We start from the raw sequence: 24,423 nt of genomic DNA, 5'->3' as shown, positions 1-24,423 counted from the left end.
CACACAAGCAGGGGGACTAGCAGGAGGAGGGGGAAGCAGACTCCCTGCTGAGCAAGGAGACTGATGAGGGACTTGATCCCAAGAACCTGGGATCATGACCCAAGCCAAAGGCAGATGCTTAGCGGACTGAGCCACCCACGCGTCCCAAGAAATGTTTAAAGTTTTAAATGTCTAGGGCTAGATATACTTAAAATTACAAGCTTCTTAGGAATACAATCGTAGCACAGCATATTTCTATAATTAATAAATATAGTAATATTTCAGTAATTAGTTAACAAAATTCCAGTAGACCTACTTTAGGGGAACCATCATTATGCTAATAGATACATAAAATGCATATGCTAGTAGATATACAAAATGTCACCTTAGTTTTACATAACCTAACTCTGTCCTTAAGCCACAGTATTAATTTTGATAGGCAAAAAAAGGGCTCTAAGTCCACTGACTTAGAAATAACTGACATTACTGGTTTTTAAAAATTGTATTTGCTTCTAGTTGAAATATAAATGCTGACATACATACATGATCAATGAAAGAGCCAAGAAATTTGTTCATAGTATGATATGCTTTTATACTCTGCTCAAAAGTACTTGCTGATGAACTCAATAGTCTGGCAGGGCCATTTTTCTGATGTGAAAAAGAAATAAGAATAAATGCAACATGTCTTACGTTCTTGGTTTTTAAATAACATGAAATATTGGCAAAATATACCTGAATTGTACTTTATACAAACCCTTGTTAGTGTCTCATGAATTCTGTCGTAGTGTTGTCTCATCTGGCTAGAAATTGCAATCTGAAAAGTCTGACCATCTGTGTTGGGTACCAAACCTCTCTGGCTACACAAATTTTCCTGAAAAGTTAAAAAAACTTAAATAAAGACCATGAAAATTTTGCCTATTTCAAAAAGAAAATATAACATTTTTGTTTTAGTTGGTATCACAAGATTCAGAGGCTAACTGAAATTTTACTGAAACTATATTTGAGACAGAGATTGACATTAACCAAGGTTGCCACTCCCCTCTGGGTTTTACTAATTTCTATGTTGTCATATGCTCTTTAGGTCTCTATATCATCTCCTTTGCCCTACTTTAAAAAAATCCATACTAAATTCTTTGTATATTGATATTCATAGCTTTACTTATGATTAATTTTATTGCTCTTTAATGCATGCCAAAAAGTCTAGTCTTAGATTTAACTACTTTTATAATTATAGTCTTTTTTGTTTTCTAAAAACTTTTAGAACACTTCTTAATTAAATGCGAAAAAAAGGTAGTGTGATACATGACCAAACAGTTAATGTCACGGACCAGATATCCATTTCAGGTCTCCCTGACACAACTTGAATCCTGACAACCATAAATGATGTAAAATTTTGCCTTACCCCACCCCCTAGCTACTTCCCATCCATGCTCCAAGGTCAGCTCAAGTCCTCCTGCCTCCCTTCTCTTGCTTTATTTGCCTACTTCAGAGTTTAATAATCTCTTTGTCTAAATGTAATCTGCAAACATAATATAACACTTGGTTTTCTACAGACTAAAAAGAAATCTACATGTAGTGAATTTCTCTATTAAAAAAATAATAAAAGCTTTCTTTTTCCCTGGTTAAAAAAGCACATGCTGGGGCGCCTGGGTGGCTCAGTCGTTAAGCGTCTGCCTTCGGCTCAGGGCGTGATCTCGGCGTTATGGGATCGAGCCCCACATCAGGCTCCTCTGCTGGGAGCCTGCTTCTTCCTCTCCCACTCCCCCTGCTTGTATTCCCCCTCTCACTGTCTGTCTCTCTCTCTGTCAAATAAATAAATAAAATCTTAAAAAAAAAAAAAGCACATGCTATTGCAGAGAATTTATAAAATACGGAGAGGTACAAAAAAGAAAGAAAAGAAAAAAAAATCACCTATGATCTCAGCACCCAGAGATACAAGTATTTTAAGGTATTTTATTTCCAGTCCTTTGCCCAGGCATATAGATATAGATGGCATAAAACTGGGATCACACTGATTTTTCACCTAACATTATATCCTAGCAATTCTCTATGTCATTAAATATTCTATAAAACATGATTTTTATGTCTACCAAAGAATTTCACTGTGTATGAAAACCAACTGCTTAATGTTCTCTTTTTGCCCTTATAAATAACCCCTGTGATGAAGATCCTGAACCTAATTAGCTATTCACATTGCTAATCATTTCCTGGAGTTAGACTCAAAAAATTAGTGAGTCAAAGATAATGAACTCTTAAAAAGCTCTTGGTATATATATTTCCAAATGCTTTCCAGAAGATTTGCAAATTTATCCTGAGACCAGTAGTTTTATGGGTGCCCATTTCACCATGTCCTTGGTGCTATTAAGTATTAGCTTTTTTTAAAAAACTTGGCTAATTTGAAGAGGGCAAAAATATTATTTTTTATATGTATTTATTTATGAGCTATACATTTTTTAGAGGTTTATTAGTCTCCTCTGTTTCTTATTTAATGTACTTAATAATTATGTTGTCATTTTTCCATTGAGGTTTTAAGGGTCTGCTTAATGATTTGTATGACTTTCAACACTGTTATCAATATCTTTGTCATCCTTGTTATGGGAATTTTAGTCAAATTTGCTGTCTTTCATTTACATGATTGTTGGCTATGTGAATGTTCTCCATTAATAAGGTAAAATCAATTAATATTCCCTTTATGATGCTTTCTATTCTTTATGCTTAAAAAGTCACCTCCCAATCTCAAATATTCTTTTTTTACATGTAACTTTTCAAACCGGGTATAATTTCTAATAGTTAACCAAATAGTTAACCAACCAGTTCATGTATTAAATTTGTTTTTCTCTGAGATGCCATTATCATATATTAAATTCTTAAAAGTCACAGGTATAGTCCTTTAGTCAATAAATCCTCTTGATTTTTCCTCTCAAGTATTTATTTTTCTTTATAAATTTTATTATGGAAGTTTTTTAATGTACACAGTACAGAGAACAGTAAACCATCCATGACCCAACCCCAAATCTGTAAATACTTCTGTATGTATCTCTAACCAATAAGGTCTTAAAAAAAACAAAACAAAAACCCACCACGCCATTTTCCCATCTAACAAAATTAATCATTCCTTACTATAATTTAATATTTAGTTCTTAAATTAAATCACCCAGATTATTCCCAAGGATTTTTTTTTTTAAATTTTTGGTTTAATCAGGATCCAAAGTCTACACATTGTACTTCGTAGTTTTGTTTCTAAATCTCTCTTCCTATCTAACAGTTCTTTTTTTTTTTTTTTAAGATTTATTTATTTGACAGAGAGAGAGAGCCAGAGAGGGAACACAAGCAAGGGGAGTGGGAGAGGAAGAAGCAGGCTCCCAGAGGAGCAGGGAGCCCAATGTGGGGCTTGATCCCAGGACCCTGGGATCATGCCCTGAGCCAAAGGCAGACGCTTAATGACTGAGCCACCCAGGCGCCCCTCTATCTAATAGTTCTTCCTCCACCACCACCACCACCCACCCCTCCTCTTCTTTACATGCCTTTGATTTGCTGGAGACGCTGGGTCACCTGTCCTGTGAGACATCCTGCATTCTGGATATGGCTAACTGCTTCCTATGGCATTATTTCATTGATCCCTCTATCTCCTCTACTTCCTATAAATTGGTGGTTAGATCTAGAGGTTTGATTATATTCAGGTTCCATTTTCTCAGGCAGGAATATGTCACAAGTGATGTTATGTACTTCCTACTGCTTCATACGGGAAGTGATTAATGTTGGTTTTCCTAATTTTTACTTGTAGTAAGACTGAGCCAGTGTGTTCAGATTACGTCAACCTGATAACTCATTATAAAGTTCCCTGTCAACCTTCACTTGTTTTAGCATCCACTGATGACTGCAGCCTCTATGCACTAATCCATTAGTCACCACAAAATGATGATTTACTAAATTAGAACTCCTTTCATTTTCTTTTATAAGAACTTCCCCTTCATGAATTATTTGGTTACTCTGAAATACAGTTCATATAGGAACTGTAGGATGAAGTTCGATTCTTTCCCTTTGTCAATGTTCAGGGCAATGAGTTGGTACTCTAGCAACTTTCAAAAGTAATCAATGAGGAATTTTTAAAAATATTATTACAAATCCTAAATTAAGAAAAGAGAACCCATCTCTCAATTAAAACTAAAAGATGTTAAATACATTCATACCGCTTCTCTTTTAAGGTTCATATTCATTTCTTCCATATTAGTATCTGCATGCCCATGTACTGATCTACCATGAATGTAATATCCAAAGCATTTGTGGGATAACAGAAACACTGATATCTATAAAAAGAGAAAAAAGAAGCAATTAGCAACTCATATAGAAAAAGAAAACAATGAAAATTAGGTTTTTCTTAAAATTGCTTCCTTTCTCTCAAAATAAAGAGGGTTGAATTCTTGGAAAATATGTAAATAGGACAAGTAAGTAATAAAGGATAATGTTATTTTTTAAAAGTAGATAGAAAAGAGATTGAAGACATTTTCTAAGAAAGGAAGAAATAGGATTGGTATATGAAAATTTTTCAGGGACTCTGCTAAATGAATTATTTGATGGATAAGGAATTCATAATTAAGAATTGCAAATGAAGAAGAAACTAAGGCAGTAAACATTAACTTGTAGCTCATTATAACTATCTCTGGAATTAACAATCAGTAGCAAATTGGACTAAAAAATTCAATCATACCAAATCACTTTTAAAGCCTCTCTTAATGTACTCGTGACCTTTTAAAAAGGGAAAAATAACAGTTGCAAGATAAAGTCAGAAAGTACTTACATTGCTCATACAGCATAAATCCACAAACTGTCGAATTTTATCTTCTATAAATCTCTCATAAAAGACAGCAAAGAACATGATCTGAAACATTAAGCCAAGTTCATGCTTATTAGCTTTTAAAATTTAATTTGCTTTTATAGCCACAGTATAGTATCTTAAGAAAAAAGAAAGTCCACCCAAGAACACAGTGGCCTCTAAACGGTTCCTATGGGATAAAATCTGACTTATCATTTCCGATTCCTCTGTCAAAGAAATAAGGTTTTGGAATTGTGTTAAGATTTATTGAGGGAACCTATTCTGAATTTAAAAAACTTTTCTGTATCATTAAAACACAATACGACAAACGTGGGGGAAGAAAGAGAGGGGCTTTAAAAAATTTAGCATAAACCAATGTATTAATGGCCAGATTTACGTCTGGTTCTGCAATCCTGCCCATCTCCTAAATTCCAAAGCCATTAGAAAACTTGCTGCTTTTCAAATTAATCTTTCCTGACAGAGTAGCACATAAAAAGCACATATCAAATATTCTATTTCAACTGCAGGTAATACATTAAATAGTCAAATGGAATGGTTTCAAGTGTTTTCTTAGCTTTTACAATACTGGAAAAGGAAGTTATTTCATAAATCAAAAGAGAAAAGTTTACATCTTAGACCTACTTAGATATATTTCAGAGAAAGATAACATTTCCTAACCACCCAGTTGCAATGTGTCTCCCGATCATAACTCCCACCCGCCTCTTCTCCATTTACTCCCTATCTCATCGCCCTACTGATGCCCTTCACAGCACCTGCCGCAATCTGCAGCTTGTTCTTGTTAAGCATATCCTTGGGCCAGCACAGTGCCTAGAACACAAAATGGACTCATATATGGAGTGAATAAATAAATGAATCTGCAGCAGCTGATTACTAAACACACTTCCCTAACATTTTGTATACGTCTTGTTTTAGATCCCTTTAAAGGACCTGAAAGACAGCAACTTTCGAAGTTTAAAAACTAAAGGATACCACTTAAAAGTTGAAGAAACTAGGTTTAGGGAGATAAAAAGAGTAAACAATACAAGACTAACATTATGAGAATCAAGTCTTTTTTAAAAAGATTTTATTTATTTATTTATTTATTTATTTATTTATTTATTTATTTATATGAGAGGGAGAGAGAGAACGCGCGCGCTCATGTGCGTGTGCACACAAAATACTACCAGAATGATAGCAGAGTGAGAAACAAAGAATGAGGTGAGATGGTGGTGCCCGACATGGCTAGTTACTGCCCCAACAATCCTTTCCCCTTTCTCCTTAGTGACAGACCCCTCCTTGGAGTGGGCACACTGCGGCCCAGCTCAAAGACACCAGTGCAGTGAAGTGTGGCCATGTGCCAAGGACTTCTGGCCAAGGAATGCTGAACAGCACTTCTGAAAAGGCTCTTAAAGAAAAAAGGGTGAACTGTTCTCCCCGACTCCCTCCTTCATCTCCACCAGCCATCACAGACCATGAGGTGACCTGAGAGATGGACGTCCCGAGTGTCAGAGCTTCTGCGTCTCGGCGGCAACATGCAGCCAGCCTGCGCTGCACATCTCTGCCCCCCTTTCTCATGGGAGATAATAGTCACTTTCACTTCAGCCACTGCTATTTTGTTTTTGTTGTACTCAACCAAATATGAAAAGCTTCAGATGCATTCCTTTAAATTCTCTACATCCAGATGAATCCAATATACTCAGAAAAATGTATACTGGCCTATAAAATGAATTCTTTTCTCACTACTATACTGATGATAGACATCAAACCCCATACACTTTTAATCCCATCTCATTTCAAATTCTAATTTGTTTGGCTTTTTTTTTCTGATTATTAAGCTATCCCTCACTGGACCTATCCCTGTAGTTTCTTTTTTTTTTTTTTTTTTAAAGATTTTATTTTTATTTATGTGACAGAGAGACAACCAGCGAGAGAGGGAACACAGCAGGGGGAGTGGGAGAGGAAGAAGCAGGCTCATAGCAGAGGAGCCCGATGTGGGACTCGATCCCGGTACGCTGGGATCACGCCCTGAGCCGAAGGCAGACGCTTTAACGACTGCGCTACCCAGGCGCCCCATATCCCTGTAGTTTCAAGTTGAAACAAGTCTCACCAATTTAAAATAAACGTAAATTTTAGAAGTCTATTCTCAGGTTATAGAATACCACCTGGAACCAATTCTGTAGGAATTTTTGGATTTAAATCTCAAGCCATGTTTAAAAATAGGCTGTTTTTGGCAGATAATTTGTTTGCCAGGTTAGAGGTAGTTTAACCCGATCTTTCTAGAGGTCCCATGATCATTTGCTGACTTAAAAGTTAAGGGAATTTTTAACCAAACAGAAAGGCTCTTTTCATTCATGGGAGTGTCTGGAAGTAAGAGAAAGAAGTACAGATATTAGAGTTAAGTGCTTTAGCTGATGCTTCTTTTCTTCCTTTCATTCTTTTTTTTTTTTTTTTAACGTCCGAGAAGATAGGGAAATGAGCATAGAAAAGATCTATGGGGCACCCGGGTGGCTCGGTCAGTTAGGGGTTGACTCTTGATTTTGGCTCAGGTCATGATCTCAGGGTTTTGAGACTGAGCCCCATGTAGGGCCCTGTGTCGGGCTCCGTGTTGGTCATGGAGCCTGCTTGGGGTTCTCTCTCTCCCTCTCCCTCTGCCCATCCCCCTGCTTGCCCTGTGCACATAAACACACACGCACACTCTCTCTCAAATAAATAAACAAATCTTAAAAAAAAAAAAAAAAAAAGGGAAACAGGACCTGATGCTGAGATTTATTTTTAGTTTAAGTTTTCTCAATAAATATTTCAACAAAAATTTCACAAGGAGTACCAGCAATCTGAGTGAAATTTAATGATATATAAATAAATGTAGACAATAAATTGTATTTCAAAAAGAAAGAAAGAAAGAAAGAAAGAAAGAAAGAAAGAAAGAAAGAAAGAAAGAGTAGCTTAGCCATCCCTACAGTTTATATAAACTAAGCCATGGAGTCCATCCTCTGACTAGAAAGCTGCAGGGTCTGAAAGACCCTTCAGAGCCCACTATTGATAAGAATGTGAACTCTGACATCAGATTGCCTGGGTTCAAATTCCAGTTCTGCCAATCTCTAATTGCATGACCTTAGCAAACTATTTAGCATTTCTGTGCCCCAGTGTCCTCATCCTTAAAATGAGGATACTAATTGAACCTATCTCTGAGGGCTACTGTAAAGATCAAGTTAATATGTGCAATGCAATTAATTAACACAGTGCCTAGATTATAACACTAGGTAAGAATTAGCTATTAGCTATTATTGTTGTTCTCGCCATTACCTTCTTTCTGCTGTATAAACCAGGGTGTGGTCAATATTTGAAGATAATTAGTATTAAACATAATTTTAAATATAGAAGGGCAATGTTGCTGAAAAGTATAATCTGTTGTTACCTGTATAATTCCAATGACGAGCCAAAGAGCAGTAGATACCGCATATCTCAAAATGCGGCTGTAAGGAGCTATGTAGCTAGGTGGGCTTCTGGAAAGACTAGAGGATGAGTCCATTAATGCTAAGTTCTTGAATCCCACAACCTGGAGTAAAAAGGCAAAATTTAAACAGACATAAATAAAGAAAATAGCTCTACTCTGAAAATGAGACACTCCTCCCTATTTCTTCCCTTAAAATCGAAAATATTTATAAAAGTTTATATAAACAGGACAAAATCTTGGTAAAATATTATCCAGTATTTTTAATTATAAAGCAAAATATTTAGTTTATTTGGAATTCTCTTCAGTATGACTAAAGGCCAAATATAACCTTATTATTATATACACTAACAAAACGCAAAAATTTGTCAAAAGAATAAAACTTTCTTTAGTAAACTACCAATGAACAACCAGCATTTCACACACTTTTAACATATGCCAGGCACTATGCAAAATACCTTTTTATACTTTTAAACAGTATTTTCCAAAATGTCTTTTAAGGAAGGTACCTTCTTTGATAAAAGGAAGCCATGGTTAAATCAGTGTGGTCTGTACGTTATACTCATGGTCACGCCTTCCACTCTCTTAGAATAAAGGCTCTGGGAAGTTTTACACTGAAGAAATCGACATGACTTTATTGAATCCAGTGTTTCCCAAATGTGCTTAACTAAAAAATTATTTTTCATATGACACCTTTTAAAGCTCTATAAAACTTTTTTTTTTTTTTTAAAGATTTTGCTTATTTATTTGACAGAGAGACAGCCAGCCACAGAGGGAACACAAGCAGGCGGAGTGGGAGAGGAAGAAGCACACTCCCCGCAGAGGAGCCTGATGCGGGGCTCGATCCCAGAACGCTGGGATCACGCCGAGCTGAAGGCAGCCGCTTAATGACTGCACTACCCAGGTGCCCCTCTATAAAACACTCTTAATGAACAATCCTATAAACGAATTTTTGAAAAATCGTTCATATGCCTTGGAGACACACATATTCTTCTCTTTGCTTTAAAAAAGGAAAGAAAGGGAAAGGACGGAGAAAGGAAGAAAAGAAGGAAAATGGAAGATAGACATAAGAGTTAATAATTCATATCTAACTTTATATAAGCAGCCAATTCCTAAGAAAAGTTATTCCGCACATAAACGGTTTTCATAGTTCAGGCTTATATTCAGTACAGAATACTTCCTTTAATAGTACCAGCCAGCTCTGTGAGATAACTGTAAAGGTATCATAAGCATGTACCCATTCTCTGTGCATAGCTCAGCTATAGATAGCTCCAGCTCTTAGCACTGAATATAGTCCACAGTAGGCGTTCAGTGATAATCTGTTGAAAAATTTCACCTATAATAGTGGTTCTAATACAGAAATCTAATTCTAATAAGAATGTAAATTAGAAAGGGAGGGAGTTTTTTCAAAACATAGATAACTAGGCTCACCTCAGAGCTACTGAATCAAACATAATCTCTAGTGGTGAGGCCAGGCATAGCAGCTTACAAATGTTTCCCAGGGGATTTTGATACAAATCAGTAGTTTAAAAGCCATTCCTTACCTAGAGTAGTCAAACGGAAAGAGACAGAGTAGAATGGCAGTAATTGCCAGGGGCCAGGAAGGCGGAATGGGACATTGTTTAATGGGTACAGAGTTTCAGTTGTGCAAAGGAAAAGAGTTCTAGGAGTCGGTGGACAACAATGTGAATGTACCTAACAGGATTGAACTGCATACTTAAAAATGGTTAAGATGGTAAATTTCATATTATGTGTATTTTAACACAATTTTTAAAGCCACTCTTTGTAACAGCTTGATAACTTCAGAAAACTCTTTAGAAAACTCTTCCACTGATGTGAAAATGTAGGTGGAATTATGTGAAATTAATATTTATGAGGTACACAGAAGTTGCACACAATTACAAAAGTTTATACCTCCAAAAAAAAGAGGACAGTAAGTATTTGAAAGAGTGGATTAATTTTTCTCACAGTCTGAATTTCATTCCATTCATTTGCTACAAAATACGTTCTCCATATGCTCACAGGAACCGTGGCACTCCGAACACCACCCTCACCTGGTCAGAGAGATAAAATAAGGAAAAGCGTTTCATCTTTGTTCTGAAAAAGTAGCAAAACAATTTTGGTACAATGGTTATTTCAGTTACCTTCAACAGCTTTAAGAACCTTTCCTTTAGGTCGCTCCCAATCAATAAAGAATATATCTATGGTAATCTGGGATATAAGCTTATGCAAGAATTGCAGAGCCTGAAAATGACAAGCAAAACACTTGAAAGTATCCACATTAAGCCTGCTTATGAAAACAATAATGATTTTTTTAAGAAACAAATATACTGTAATCACAAGAACATACAATTTTCACAAATGACAAATAAAGTTATAATATCATTAGGGGGTCACTAGAAGCTCATCAAACAACACGGAATCACCAAAGTCACAAAAGTTTCATACACATTAATTTGCCTTCCCTTCTTCTGTCTTTCCTTAAAATAGGGATATGAAAAAAGTAAACATCCTACCTCTTCTTCATATAAGGGTCATACTTCTCTTTCCCAAGGTTTCCAAAAGCATACTTTATTTTCGAGACCATCTGATTTCTTTATAAGTAAAGGTATTTTTCAACTATAATTTGCTGCTTTAATTAAAGCTTTAAGATGCCTTCACTATCTTTTTTTCTATTCCTGGTATCGAGATATTTAATTTTTAAAAATGTGTTGTTGAAACACATCTTTTTCATTTAACAGAAGGAATATGTTTAATCTAGGGTGTTCTTCCTGGTAGATGCATTATTCATCAAAGGCTAAAAGTGTGTGTAAGTATATGATGATTCCTCCCTTCAAAGAGCTCATAGATCAGTGGGAAAAGCAGATACTGAATAATCACAGCACCATGGGATGAGATCTACCAGGGGCATGTTAAGGAGCTTCACATACAGTGACAGAAAAATGAAATAGGGAGATGGGATGCCATGAGAGGAGGAGGAAAGGAATATGGAGACTGAGAAAACAAATTCTGAGACAAATTCAGCATGTTATTCAGGGTGGTACCTTTTACTGTTCACTAAAGAGATAAAATTCATGCCCAAAGCCATTTTATCCCATTGTGAATGCATCATTAGACTTTAAAAAAGAAAGTCATATAATGAATTATCACTTTATCAAATTAGCTATAACTTGTATTAATCCAAAAATACTTCTTATGGCTTCTTAGGAAAATTATTTAAGCTAGATTTTCAGAATGAACTATCTATTATAAAGGTAGACATGCTTGGTAAAATAAAATAATTCATGCTTCCTTTTAAAATCAAACCAAATTTTACACCAAAGATTTTGAAAGCATTTTAATTTTAAAGACTTACGAGCTTATTGAAACTTACCTTCAGAGCAAAAGCACATCCCACATAAGTAACAAGACGTTCTTCCTGAGCTGGCACTGGTAGCAAAACAGAGATAGATTTCTGTGCCTGTGATAAAAATTACACTGTTAAATATGACCACACAAGGTTTTTAATAAGCACAATTTATAAACCGAAGAAACATAGAGAAGGAAGGTGATAATAAACAGCACATTCAAGAAATGGTGGTTAAGCACTTGCCTCAATACTCTTGATCAGAAATACCCCCAAATAAAAACAGTTCCTTTATAAAGACAGTTTACCAGTTATTCAGGTATGAACATTTAGGTTAAACTCAGGAACTCACTTACTTTGAAGAAAATAAGCCAATAAAGACCTGTTCCCACAGTGATGATAAAGAAAACATTGGCCAGATCACCAGCATAGTACACCAAGAATTTCATAACCGTCTGCAATTTAAAAAGAGAGTTACAGTTGTTATACTCAATCTATTGATACTACCACTTTCAGTAACATATTCTCTACCCAGTTTCTCAAGCTTAAAGCCTTGTTTCATGTATCTATGGATCACTCAGTTATAAAGACCAACTGTGGCCACCTCCTGGGTTCCTTTGGAGCTGTACCTTTCACTATTCCCAAAAGCACCTGTCCTACCCAACCCTTCTCATCTTTCACCATCTAAGAAAGTTACACTGCTTCCTAATTCTTTTCTAGTTTGGAGCCCTCCACCCCAATCAGTCCTTCATACTACCACCAGAGTTAGTTTTCTAAAATGTAAATTGGATTGTGTCATTCCCTTTCCTAAAAATGTACAGTGACTCTTCACTAGAGTATAAATTCCAGACACACACGGTCCTTCAGAACCACAAAATGGACTTTTTAGCCTCATCTGCCAGTTCCAACCACTTACTCCATGGTTAACTCGCATTTCAATTATTTTGTGGAATGAAAGGGGCATTGTTTATTGTTTCATCAAATATTCTTTTCTTCTTCTTTATGATAGGCAAACTCTCATGAGCTCTGACAATAGAGACCAGATCTGTCTTTGCTCACTATCACATCCCCCAGCACCTGGGAGTGTTCTTGGCAATCAGAAAGCAGGTCCTCAGTAACTAGTTGTGGAATGCACAGATAACCCAACCCAGCCTAAAGTTCACTTCTCTGGGAAGCCTTTCTTTCTATTTCGAACAGTAAACCAAGCCCCACCTCCCTCTGATTCCTTGGCACACTGGCTTTGGTGTTAGGAAGATATTCCAGTACAAACAAGTTACTACGTTGCCTTTCTCATGTTCTTCATCAGCAAAATGGAAATAAATAGCATCTATTAGTGATTTGTAAAAATTAAATGAGTAGAGGGGTGCCCAGGTGGCTCAGTTAAGCGTCCAACTCTTGGTTTCGGCTCAAGTCATGATCTCATGGGTCATGAGATCAAGCCCCACATCAGGCTCCACGCTCAGAGGGAGTCTGCTTAGAGAGTCTCTCCCTCTGACCTTCCCACTGCATGCTCTCTCTCTCTCTCTCAAATAAATAAATCTTTAAAAAAATATATTAAAAAAATTTAAATGAGTAGAAAGTTTATTTTACTTCTGCCTTAATTTCATTCTGTGTAAAATCAGAATGATAATAATAGTATCTAATTTCACAGAGCTATTGTGAGGATTAAATTATATAAATAAAGCTTTAAAAAGTGCCTAGCATACAGCATATATTCAATAAATGTTAGATAAAAATAAAAACAAAGATCAATTTAAAAAAGATTATATGAGAAGTAAAACTATAAAGTTAATAGAATAAAACCTGGGAGGATATCTTTGTGATCTTGAGATTGGGAAGGTTTTCCTAAAAAATATTCTAGACGGATATGAAAAACTAATCAGATGTGACAATATCAAAATTTAGAGTTTCTGTTAAACAAAGTAACACATAGATAAAAATAACAGATGGGTCATATTTGGAGGAGATATTTTAACATCAAAAACCAAAAAGGGATTCATATTTAGAAAACACAAAAAAATCCTTTAAATAAACAAGAGAAACTGGAAACCTAATAGAAAAATTTGCAAGGGGTATAAACAGACAGTTTACAGAAGGGGAAACCCAAATGATTAATAAAACATATGAAAAGCAGAGAAATGAAAATGAAACCAACAATGATGTACTACTTATACTGCCAGATTGGCAAAAAATGGAAAGGCTGGAAAAATATCAGGCGTTGGTGAGGATGTGTGGAAACCAGAACAGCACTGCTGGTGGGGGTGCAGACTGGCATTCGGCAACGTGGGAGGGGAATAAGGTGTGCATATAACTCTCCTAGTTATATACCCCAGAGAAACTTAAGGCAATTTTTTACTTGTTCTCCAGCTGTATCTTAAAAGAAGGATACAAAGTAGTCAAAGATGAAAATACACTTTAAAAACTCCTGACGCCATACCTGTAAATCAATCATGGGACTCCCAATGCGCCTCTTCCACCCTGCTGTCTTCAGAAGAGATGACAAAACAGCCAGCCCACCCAAAACACCCAAAGCAATCTAGAAAAAAGAACATTTTGGAATATATGTAATTTCCCTCATCAACGTTCAAACACACAAATAGAGGATAAAGATGTGCTCAAAAAATGGTGGAGGGTGTGTTGAGATGACATAGGGGCCAAGTTGAAGGAACTCCCAATGGCTAAATCTAGGACAATTGAGCAAGAAGATACATAGTAATGAATTATAATCACTAGACTAAAATAAATATCCAGGAGTCCATACTGATTTAAAGAAATAATTGAATAAATAAATCTATGTGGGCAAAAGGACAACTACTTATAGAATGCCATTTAACAAATACAGAAGAAATGATAGAAATAGAAAAATCATTATCAGGCCAATGTTACAGTAATACTTTTTATAGACAAGAATCATCACTGGATACTAAAATTATAGACCAAAAGGATAACAGGAAGCAGAATATTTGCATCCTCTCAAAGTATCTCCCCACAAGATACTTAATTACAAATGGAAAAATACAGTGGAGAACTCCACAGACACCACCTTAGGCATATGATCCAAGTTAATATCATTAGTAATAAGACATCCTGACACCATGTACCTTCTGATATGATGCACCGAGAAGGGCACAACATATTGGTGGTATCTGTGTCAAAACTACATGACCTTGATTTAATTATGTGAAAACATCAGATAAACCCAATTGAAGGCCAAAATAATTGACCAGTACTCTTCAAAAGTGTAGGATGTGGTTCTGAAAGAAAGAGAAAGACTGAGCAACTGTCACAGATTAAAGGAGACTAAGGAGACATGACCACGAAAAGCAATATGCGACCTTGGATTGGGTCCTAAAACAGAAAAAGGATAGTGAAAAAACTTGTGAAATTCACAGTATGTACATCAGTTAACAGGATTACATCAGTATCATTTTCCTTATTGTGAACATTGCACTATTGTTATATAAGATGTTAACATTAGGGGAGGCTGGGTGAAGGAAACCCGGCAGAACTATTTTGACAATTCTGTATATCTAAACATTTTTAATTAAGAAATATAACGTAAATATTTTAACAAGTTAAAATAAACTTACATCTGTCTGGACTTGTGCTTCTCCTTGATTCATTTCATAACTGACCGAGAAAGAAACCTGATATTTAAAAGGAAGTAAATTAGCCATACTGAAATTATATAACACAAAGCTACTTTTACCATAAAGATGTATTTATGTATAAATGCCATACTTTTAATCTATCAATATTACTAGAGTTGACCCTTATTTATACATAAGTGGAAATACTTTGAGGGATTATTCATGATGCTTTGAATATCCCTTTTGAACACACATTAAAGAAAGAGGGGTTCATTACAAACTCGTTTAGGTTCATTAACAGCAGGCAGGCTAATGATATTTCATTTTCTGATAGGTTTCTGTAACTGAGGAATGTGACTAATCTTGTGTATCAAGAATTTAACAACTGGCTCAACAATCACACTCTAAGAGGTTTTCAAAGAAGCAAAATGACTAGAGCCAGACTGCAAATGATGAAGAGTAAATGGTTGGGAAATCAAAGAAAGATACACAATAGCAAGCTAAAAAGCTGGCAGCACTGAGAAAAGATTTTATTGTTTGGTTGTTTTACTTTGTTTTTAAGATGGGACAACTTGATGGTTGTTATCAGCAAAGGAAAGGGACGAGAAGAGGAGCTGGCTGACAAAGGCATTAGGGATGAAACAGGATACGATACTGGAGAAAGTACTACAAACAAGCACAGGTAGAAGATTAATTTAAGAAAAGAAGAAGGGCCCTTTGTTCTTAAAAATCAGAACAAGAGACGGAAGGATAATGAAACAGAGATAAGTATTAAAGAGGAAATCTGAGGGAATTCATCCGAGGGGAAATTTGAAGGATGGTCTTGATCTGCTCAGAAAATATGAGGGAAAGTTATTTGCTGTTGGTGAGAGAGCAGAGATGTAGGTGAATGCTTAATTAATGTAGAACTTTTACAACAACTGTCATAGAAAATTAAGAAATGATGAAAGAACTGTACATTCTACACTTAGAATGAATCTGAGGTGGACTTCATCAGTATTGTTTCATGACTCTCTCAATTCCTTTTCCATCTATTATTTTCCAATTTATCAAGACCACCATTGGAATATTTTTTTTTAAAGATTTTATTTATTTATTTGACAGAGAGAAAGATAGCCAGCGAGAGAGGGACCACAAGCAGGGGGAATGGGAGAGGAAGAAGCAGGCTCCCAGCGGAAGAGCCTGATGTGGGGCTCGATCCCAGAATGCCGGGATCACGCCCTGAGCCAAAGGCAGACGCCCAACAACTGAGCCACCCAGGCGCCCCAAACCATTGGAATATTTTCAACAGCAACAACAAAAATAGTTAAAGAAAAGACCCAGAAGTGTTTTACCTTAAAATAAATATACTCTCGGTTACCTGGGAAATTTTAAACCAGCCAATCTTTTGTTGTTACTAAGCCCGTTTCTAGATTTTCCTATTCTCCTATTACGGTGCATAAAAGCTCGGGCAATGGAAACTAATTTTAACATCCAATTAGGTCACACAGATGAGGATGTAAAATCTTTTAGAGAACAGTCATCCTACCTGCCTACCTTTGCTTCATGAAAGCCTGATTCCAGCAGCAGCTGAGTACAATCAAGCACAACAGAGAAGCCAAAAGTACTGGCTGTAGGAACTAGAACATTAAAATTTAGAAAAGTAAAATAGTGGAAATTAAAAGCTATTAGCGAGGTTTGGAGGTAGGGAATGCTTAAATATCTCTCACGTTTCCAGAGACGGAAGGGAATATCCATTTAATCTCTCTGAGGAAAAAGTATAGAAAGATTACATCTGGTTTTGATCTCTATCCCTCTGTCATGAACCCCTCCCTCAAAGGAGAGAGGCTTTATCTGACTGGTGAGGTTGGGAGAAGAAATTCAGCATGTGTGCTCAGCCTTTTCCAGGCTCATTCCCTTTGGTGTGGCCCATCTGCAGGGTGTACAAGGTCCCTCCTCCATACAGGACTTCCCAGGCAAGGGAGGCCTTTAGTTCTGCACTTAACGTTGAGTTGGAGAAGCAGCAGGATGTCCACGTGGCTGCAGGTCCAAACAGTATTCTCTACTTCACCTTAGCACTAGTTATAAACTACAGATAATTTGAACTCTTTCTACCTGTTGAAGTGTATTTCCATCAAGTGAGTAAACCTGGTGAGAAGAGACCACTCGTGCCTGCTGAAAGTTTGAGTTTCTGGTTTAATTAACGAAGGAAACAAAACCTTAGTGCAAGCAAGTTGACCAAAGAAAGAGGACAAGGGCAGACACTGCATATCTCAGCATACCCCAGGATCCCGAACAGGGATGCCTGACTGCTGTGACTTAATTCTTGTTTTTTACCTGAAGGATCCACAAGAACTCACCTTTATCATTACTAGTAAAAAGTAATTAAGACTTGATTATATTAAGTGCAGTGTTTATTTAAAACTTGAAAAAGGACTAATAGCCTTTGAACATAACGTAAACAGCAACAGTATTATTTAACACATACAGAGGCACTGACCAGCATGGGACTCACCTTCACAGACTGGCTGTTGGGATCTGTGATATCAATGTCACTGTACGCGATGGTAATTAAAGGAGGGTAAATGTTTCCATTTTTTGTGTTGGGTACAAGGTGGATGCTGTTTATGAGAAAATACATTTCTAGTTATAAATATATTTAAGTCCTTAAACATACAGTTAACTTATTGTTTTGTTTTAATATGGACAGTCTTGGCGATCTCAGAACCAACCAGTTAATAAGGACTAGGGAAGGTCAAACATACCATACCAAACTAATGGTACCAACACAAGCTATCTTAAGTAGTCAAAACTTTAATATTAAAATATACCACCTGAGACAAATTAGAAACTCTTCTTGATCTAGGTCTTATGAAGTTTACAAATGAAATCACTGAAGTACTGTGAACCATCTCTGAGGACTAGTCAAAAGTGAAGTGTTAAAGCCTAGAAAAAGGCGGGTAACATCCCGATTTTCAAAAGAGAAAGGTGAATTCTTAAAATAATGTGTGTCACGTCTAGTACTGTTTATGGCACATAGTGGAGTGTATTTTGCTGAATTCAATGCATGGGTATAATCTGTAAATAAAAAAGGAAAGTGCCAAACACTAGGGACCAGCATGGTTCCACCACGATCGAGTCAGACCTGACTAGGTCCAATTTCATTTTTACTAGTGGCACTACATTAGTAAATTGAGGGAATGCTAAAAACAGTACATTTGGGACTTCAGCATGACATACAATAAAGCTTCTGTACTGCTTATACCCCATAAGACTGATATGAAAATCAAAATGAAATAACAATGGAAAAAAGGTATATTGAAGTGCTTCAAAGTGCCAGACTCATGTAAGATGATGGTGTGGATTTTCACCAGTGCTCAAGGTACACATCAAAAAATACTGGAGTGGGAAAGTCAGTTATGATCTAGAGGTAATAATCTCACACTGAAAACAAACAAGAGCTGCCTGGCACTGTGTTAAGGTGGGGTCATCGTTAGGATTTCCTAAGAAGAGGGAGGCGCTGACAGTTAATCTGGGCCAACCTAGACCAGTAAGCCATGAACGGAGGTGAAAACACAAAGGAGGACTACCCACTGCAAACACTGGGCAGGCTCTTTCTAACATTCCCATTTCAGACCACTGCCATTCAACTCCCCTCCACCTCTCAACCCATTCTAATTCAGCAGGGCCAGAGTGTGAATTCGGACAAAACTCCTCAGGTTCTTCTCATAATTCTTCCCGTGGAGCTTCTCACTTCTACTGGTGTATACCAATCTACACAGGTATCTAAAAAACCTTACGTGTTGTTCCAATTCAGTTGTCCTTACTGTTTTCCTCAGATTTACTAGTAAACACTTTCATTATAACTTTTTTCCGTACACTCCAAACTTAATTTAGTACAACAGATGTTTGTTTACCTCAGTGATATTTGGGTAGCAATTCGAATTAATCTTGGCTGACTTCCTAAGTCATTTTCTCGTCCACTTAGCGCATCTACTAAGAAAATGCGCCGAGTCAGAAGCCACTTGCTAGAGCTACTGTCTATTATCATAAAAAGAAAGAAAAAAAAGATGGCATTAAAAAAATACCTTCAAGTTGTTCAAGATGGCTCTCGAGAAGTTTACTGAATAAATTTAAAACACAAAATTAGTACATTCTGTTTTAGATAAGATGGCTGCACAAACAACTATTGCTGTAAGAAATTCCTGGTAATAGCTTTCCCTACCTCCCTTGATTATCTTCTGAGTTTTTAGAAGATATTTTCCCTGCAAATTACCTAATAAGAAGGATTTTATGATACGAGAACAAAATAAATGAATTTATCGGAAAAGCAGCTTGAGAACAGCCTGAAGAAGCGCAGCTCCAATTTACAGTTCTACTAATTTTTCTCAGCTTATACTTAAGCAATAATATTAATTTCTTAACAATAAGCCTGATACGTTTGATGAAAATGTCTAAATATACCAGCAGTCTTATTGTTTTACTTTTTGGCAGACTACATAAGACCATACAATGAGAGAAAATGCATGCCGTTTTTTATAACCCATGATTTACTAAATTATCATGTTGGTTGGCTTCTTTATTGGTTTTTAGCTCAGAGAAAGCGTGTACAGATGTCTTACCTTGGTTCACAAATATTTTATTGTATTGAAGATTTAGGTTTAACACAGGCACAGCCCAAATATATTGGTGTTGATTTTCATCAGTATATTGAAGGTACACATCATAAAATATAGGAGTGGGAAAGTCGGTTAAGATCTTAGATAGAGATATCTCACACTGGAAAATAAAATAAAAAATAAAAGCACTGAAAATTAGAAAGCATATTTAGTATCTTTTCAAGTGTTTTTTAATTTTGTAAAATAAAACATCTTTAAACTATCTTTTTTATATTTATTTCCATGTACCTTCCAAAACATGAATACTGTAAACATGATTCTTTTTAAGGGCTGAAAAAACTAAGAGTAAAAAACTGCCTGGTTCTTGTCCTACAACACAGCTGGAGAGGGTATCCCTTCATTCTCAACATTAAGTGTACATCAGTAAAAAAGTTTAAAAAACTACTGTCCTACGGGAGGAGGTCTTAATTCTTTCTCCTGATGTATAATGTTGTCTATGATTCGGCTTCCCTTAACAGAGTCAGGTTTATCTCCCACTGCTCTCTGCCAGTCTATGGTCCATTCATACTTGCAGTTCCTAAATACACTATGCTATTCTATGTCTCTCTGACATTGCAAATGTTCCTGCCTGACATTCCCTTCCCCACTGTGTTTCCCTGGTAAACTCATATTCGTTCTATAAGACCAAATGTCACTCATTCTGAGAAGCCTTTTAGTACTTCCCCAGGAATTGCTGATGACTCTTCTGTATCAATATGATACCTTGTACACACCACATTCCACATTCTTTGCAATTTTTTGTCTATATAGCTGTTTTCTCTAGTAGCCTGTGAACTACTTCAGAGGCAGCCAGGATCAATGGAAAAACTAGGGATTTGAAGCCTAATAGAACATTGGTTCCACAATTTACCTGAGGCAAGATCTTAAGTCAATTACCTAATCTCACTAAGCACCATCTCCTCATCTCTGAATCACAGGTAATGATATGTATCTCACAGTTATTTCGCAGATCAAAGGAGATAACAAGGATAAAATGCTGAACATCCAGGAGCAGGCATTTAACCAGGGTTGATTCTCCTGGGTCATGGTAAACACATATTATTCCTTTTTTCTTTTTGAAATAACATATAAGTCATTTATGATAATAAAAGTAAATTCATGTTCATGATAAAGGATTTAGAAAATATAAAAAATGAATAAATAAATCACTTGTAATCCCACCATCCAGAGATAACCACTGTTAAAAATGTTTATTGTCTTCCAATCTGGTTTCCATGATGACACTTTTCATTGTAGTTTTAACAAAACAGAAATCACGGTTTTGTTCTATGGTGTGTGTGTATATGCATTTTATCAAGAAGTATTTTTGTAGACAAGTGAATGGCTTTCAAAAGTTTAATGGTTCATAATATTCCTTTGTACCATACTGTAATTTCAAAAATGGGTTTCCATAGGAAGGAAGGTCAGGGAGGGAGGAAGGGAAAAAAAATATGGAAAGAGAAAAAGAAGCATTTTTACTTATTAACTAGGGAGGAGCGGTAGAGGGAGGAGAGAGTAACATTTTTATTAGTCACTAAAAATAATATTTTCTCTTTATTCTAAAACGCTCAGGAATAGGGCACCTGGGTGGCTCAGTCGGTTAAGCATCTGCCTTCAGCTCAGATCGATCTCAGGGTGCTGGGATCGAGTCCCGAGTTGGGCTCCCTGCTCAGCAGACAGTCTGTTTCACCCTCTACCCCTCCCGCCTGCTTGTGATCTCTCTCTCTCTCTCTCTCACACTCTCTCTCTCAAATAAATAAATAAAATCTTAAAAAATAAATAAGATGCTCAGAAATAAATATTATTTTTAAAACTTATATGCCTAAGAGTAAATAAACAATAATTATGAAAATCTTACATTATATGATGTTTAAACTCTATAGATAACAAGGTAAGATTTTCTGCACTCAAATAATAAAAAATTTTAACAGTGAAATTATTCATTACTATTAAAAACGTTTTGAAAATTCAAAGATCATTCCAATGATTGTTGATGTGAAAAATGAAGATAAAATATAGACTAGTATAGTTGAAACTTACATTTTGTTGATAGGTTGTTCCAAAAGAATAAGCAGCATTCAGTCTTGTCTCTGTGTCTGGACAAAGCTATAGCACAAGAATACAATTGATAAATATTTCAGAATGATGTTTTCTTTGCTAATTAGTCATTAAGTCATTAAGAGTTCTTAAACTCCGACATAACATATGCTTTACATAATACTACTTAAAGTAGTTTTAAGAAATTCCCATTTAAAGCACAAGAAAAAAATCAATTGTAGCAAGCAAGTGATGCTCTAATCTAGAAAATATCTAGCCTTTTCCTCGTTTTTAGCCTGAGGCAAAAACGAGGCATATTAGTAATTCTTTAACTAGAAGCATGCTCACCTGTAAAACACCTCCTTCTAAAGTTTGCCACTTGAGAAAATTTCCTCTTACATCATAGGAAGCAGCAACAAACTTCAGTTTTCTATTCTGATCAAATAAAAACAAGAACAAAATAATGTCACATACTCTAGAAGCAAGGCAATATTCTATAAAGAAACATTCATTGTTGACTGATCCTTTCTTTTCCCAAAGATCAAATATTCAACTACCTTTACTTTGAAGCAAAATTAATATAAGTATCTTTATGATTAAACACACCTAAAATAAATGAACTGGTTTTTTTGCATTAAAACTATTATTCCAGAATTGAGAGGCAATGCTAGTGACAGATAACCTCCTTTCAAACCTGTTAAGAGTGTGTATGTGTGTGTGTATGTGTGTGTACACGCATGCACATGTATAGAAGAGTTAGGGAGTTAACAGGAGGGAGAATAATCTATTCCAACATTCTAGAAGGTCAAAAAGCTGAAGGTAAAAACTTGGATCTGTGAAGTGCTAAGGAATGGCACAGAGTCCCAATCAACCTTTGGAAGCACTTCTTAAAAATGCAGAGATACAGGGGCGCCTGGGTGGCTCAGTTGGTTAAGTGACTGCCTTTGGCTGGGGTCATGATCCCAGGGTTCTGGGATCAAGCCCCGCATCAGGCTCCCTGCTAAACAGGGAGCCTCCATCAGGGGGCCTGCTTTTCCCTCTCCCTCTGCTGCTCCCCCTGCTTGTGCTCTCCTGTTCTATCAAATAAATAAATAAATAAATAAATAAATAAATAAAATCTTTAAAAAAAATGCAAAAATACAGAAGGACTGAGTCTGCCTGGCATTTGGTGATATAAACTACCTTCCCAGTCCCACGACTGCTACTTGCCACCACAACCACATAATCCAGAGGTATCCACAGACTCAGGTAAGACTGCTAAATACTATATTGTTTAATTCCTATAAGCAGCTGATATTTAGGGTTTAGTTTAGTAATCAAATATTTAGAAACAACCTAAAGAATCAAGAATTATGACTAATAACATTCTTACTACCTTTTAAAATTGTAAATCGAAATACAGTTATTCTTCAATAATCTAGTGATTTATACCTGGTTTTCCCCTTTAAAACTGAAATTTGTAGGAAGAGGTGTGGTACTGAGTACTTGCGGTGCTAATCCTAGCTGGTCTCCATAGAACAGCCATGGAAGATTCTCTCTCCTGTAAACAATTACAGTTGTTTTAGTAATGGGGTACCAATATTAATACTTGTGAAAGTAACTGCACTGAATTTGGTTAAAATGACAGTTCATCAATCAGGATATCTTTACCAAAATGAAATGGAATGCACAGTGCGCAGTCCAGCAGTATTTTCAAAGATAAACTGAAACAGTCGGCATGCATCAAAAGTGGTAGAGTCAAAAGAATTCATGTTCATCACACATATATTTCCGAGAGCTTGGCAAGATGTTAGATTGGCATATACCTACAAGAAAACCATGGCAAAGAAATGTAACATGGACTTTAATAACTTTAATAACTATATTTGAAAGAAAACTAATTTGTTGAGTTTGCCTCTCAAACATCTCAGTTTTCCCTATCAGGAAGAGGCAACTCTGTTTTTATAGTTATTCAAATCAAACATTGCAGTGATCTTCTTCCTTTCCCTTCCCATACCCAACTCCTCAGTAAATCCTGTTGGCTCAATCTTCACCGTATATCTAGAAACTGAACTTCTCTCATTTCCATGCTACCACTCTTGGCTATGGGTCCACCATCTTTCACTCGGATTGCTGTTAATACTCTGCTGACTGATCTCCCTGCTTCTGCCCAATCTCCTCTCCATGCTGGTGATCCTTTCAAAACCTGGAGTTCAATCATATTTTCCTTTGCATAAAATCCTTCTATCCCCTTGCAGTAAACTCCAGGTCCTCGCCATAGCCACCTCCTTCCACTCTCTATGTTCTTTATACTGCTTTGTCTTCATAGCACTTAGAACCACCTGCATTTACTCAGAATATAATTCCATGAGGGATTTTTTTCCTGTCTTTTCCTGAAATATACAACCTGATTAGAGAACAGGGCCTGGCACACAGTAGGTTCATTAATAAACATTTATTAAATGAATAGTATGAATCACTTTCCCCTAACACTCAATTCCAGCTGAACAAGCTTGAAGACATTCAATTTTGTGTATTTTCTTTCCACTAGAAATGGCTTATTTTTCTCATAGAATATGACCAAGGAGACA

General features: G+C 36.2%; 1 protein-coding gene across 1 annotated transcript in view; it reads right to left on the bottom strand.

The window, feature by feature from the left end:
* TMEM67 (transmembrane protein 67) overlaps positions 1–24,423 on the bottom strand; it is a 43,845-nt gene that overhangs the window by 6,428 nt on the left and 12,994 nt on the right. The window contains exons 8-25 of the mRNA XM_008689142.2: positions 23,504–23,658; positions 23,285–23,393; positions 22,202–22,288; positions 21,857–21,922; positions 19,781–19,937; positions 19,076–19,199; positions 17,674–17,779; positions 15,180–15,236; positions 14,027–14,125; positions 11,946–12,044; positions 11,617–11,703; positions 10,388–10,487; positions 10,158–10,297; positions 8,208–8,348; positions 4,778–4,858; positions 4,170–4,286; positions 734–850; positions 523–627 (exon numbers count right to left, since the gene is read on the bottom strand). Coding sequence (XP_008687364.2) covers positions 523–627; positions 734–850; positions 4,170–4,286; positions 4,778–4,858; positions 8,208–8,348; positions 10,158–10,297; positions 10,388–10,487; positions 11,617–11,703; positions 11,946–12,044; positions 14,027–14,125; positions 15,180–15,236; positions 17,674–17,779; positions 19,076–19,199; positions 19,781–19,937; positions 21,857–21,922; positions 22,202–22,288; positions 23,285–23,393; positions 23,504–23,658 — 1,947 coding nt within the window. The remainder of the gene's footprint in view (positions 1–522; positions 628–733; positions 851–4,169; positions 4,287–4,777; positions 4,859–8,207; positions 8,349–10,157; positions 10,298–10,387; positions 10,488–11,616; positions 11,704–11,945; positions 12,045–14,026; positions 14,126–15,179; positions 15,237–17,673; positions 17,780–19,075; positions 19,200–19,780; positions 19,938–21,856; positions 21,923–22,201; positions 22,289–23,284; positions 23,394–23,503; positions 23,659–24,423) is intronic.

Source organism: Ursus maritimus, unplaced genomic scaffold (assembly GCF_017311325.1).
Source record: "Ursus maritimus isolate PB19 unplaced genomic scaffold, ASM1731132v1 scaffold_9, whole genome shotgun sequence".
Taxonomy (NCBI): Eukaryota; Metazoa; Chordata; class Mammalia; order Carnivora; family Ursidae; genus Ursus; species Ursus maritimus.
Note: the sequence above shows the minus strand (reverse complement) of the source record. Positions and strands in the feature narration are given on the sequence as shown.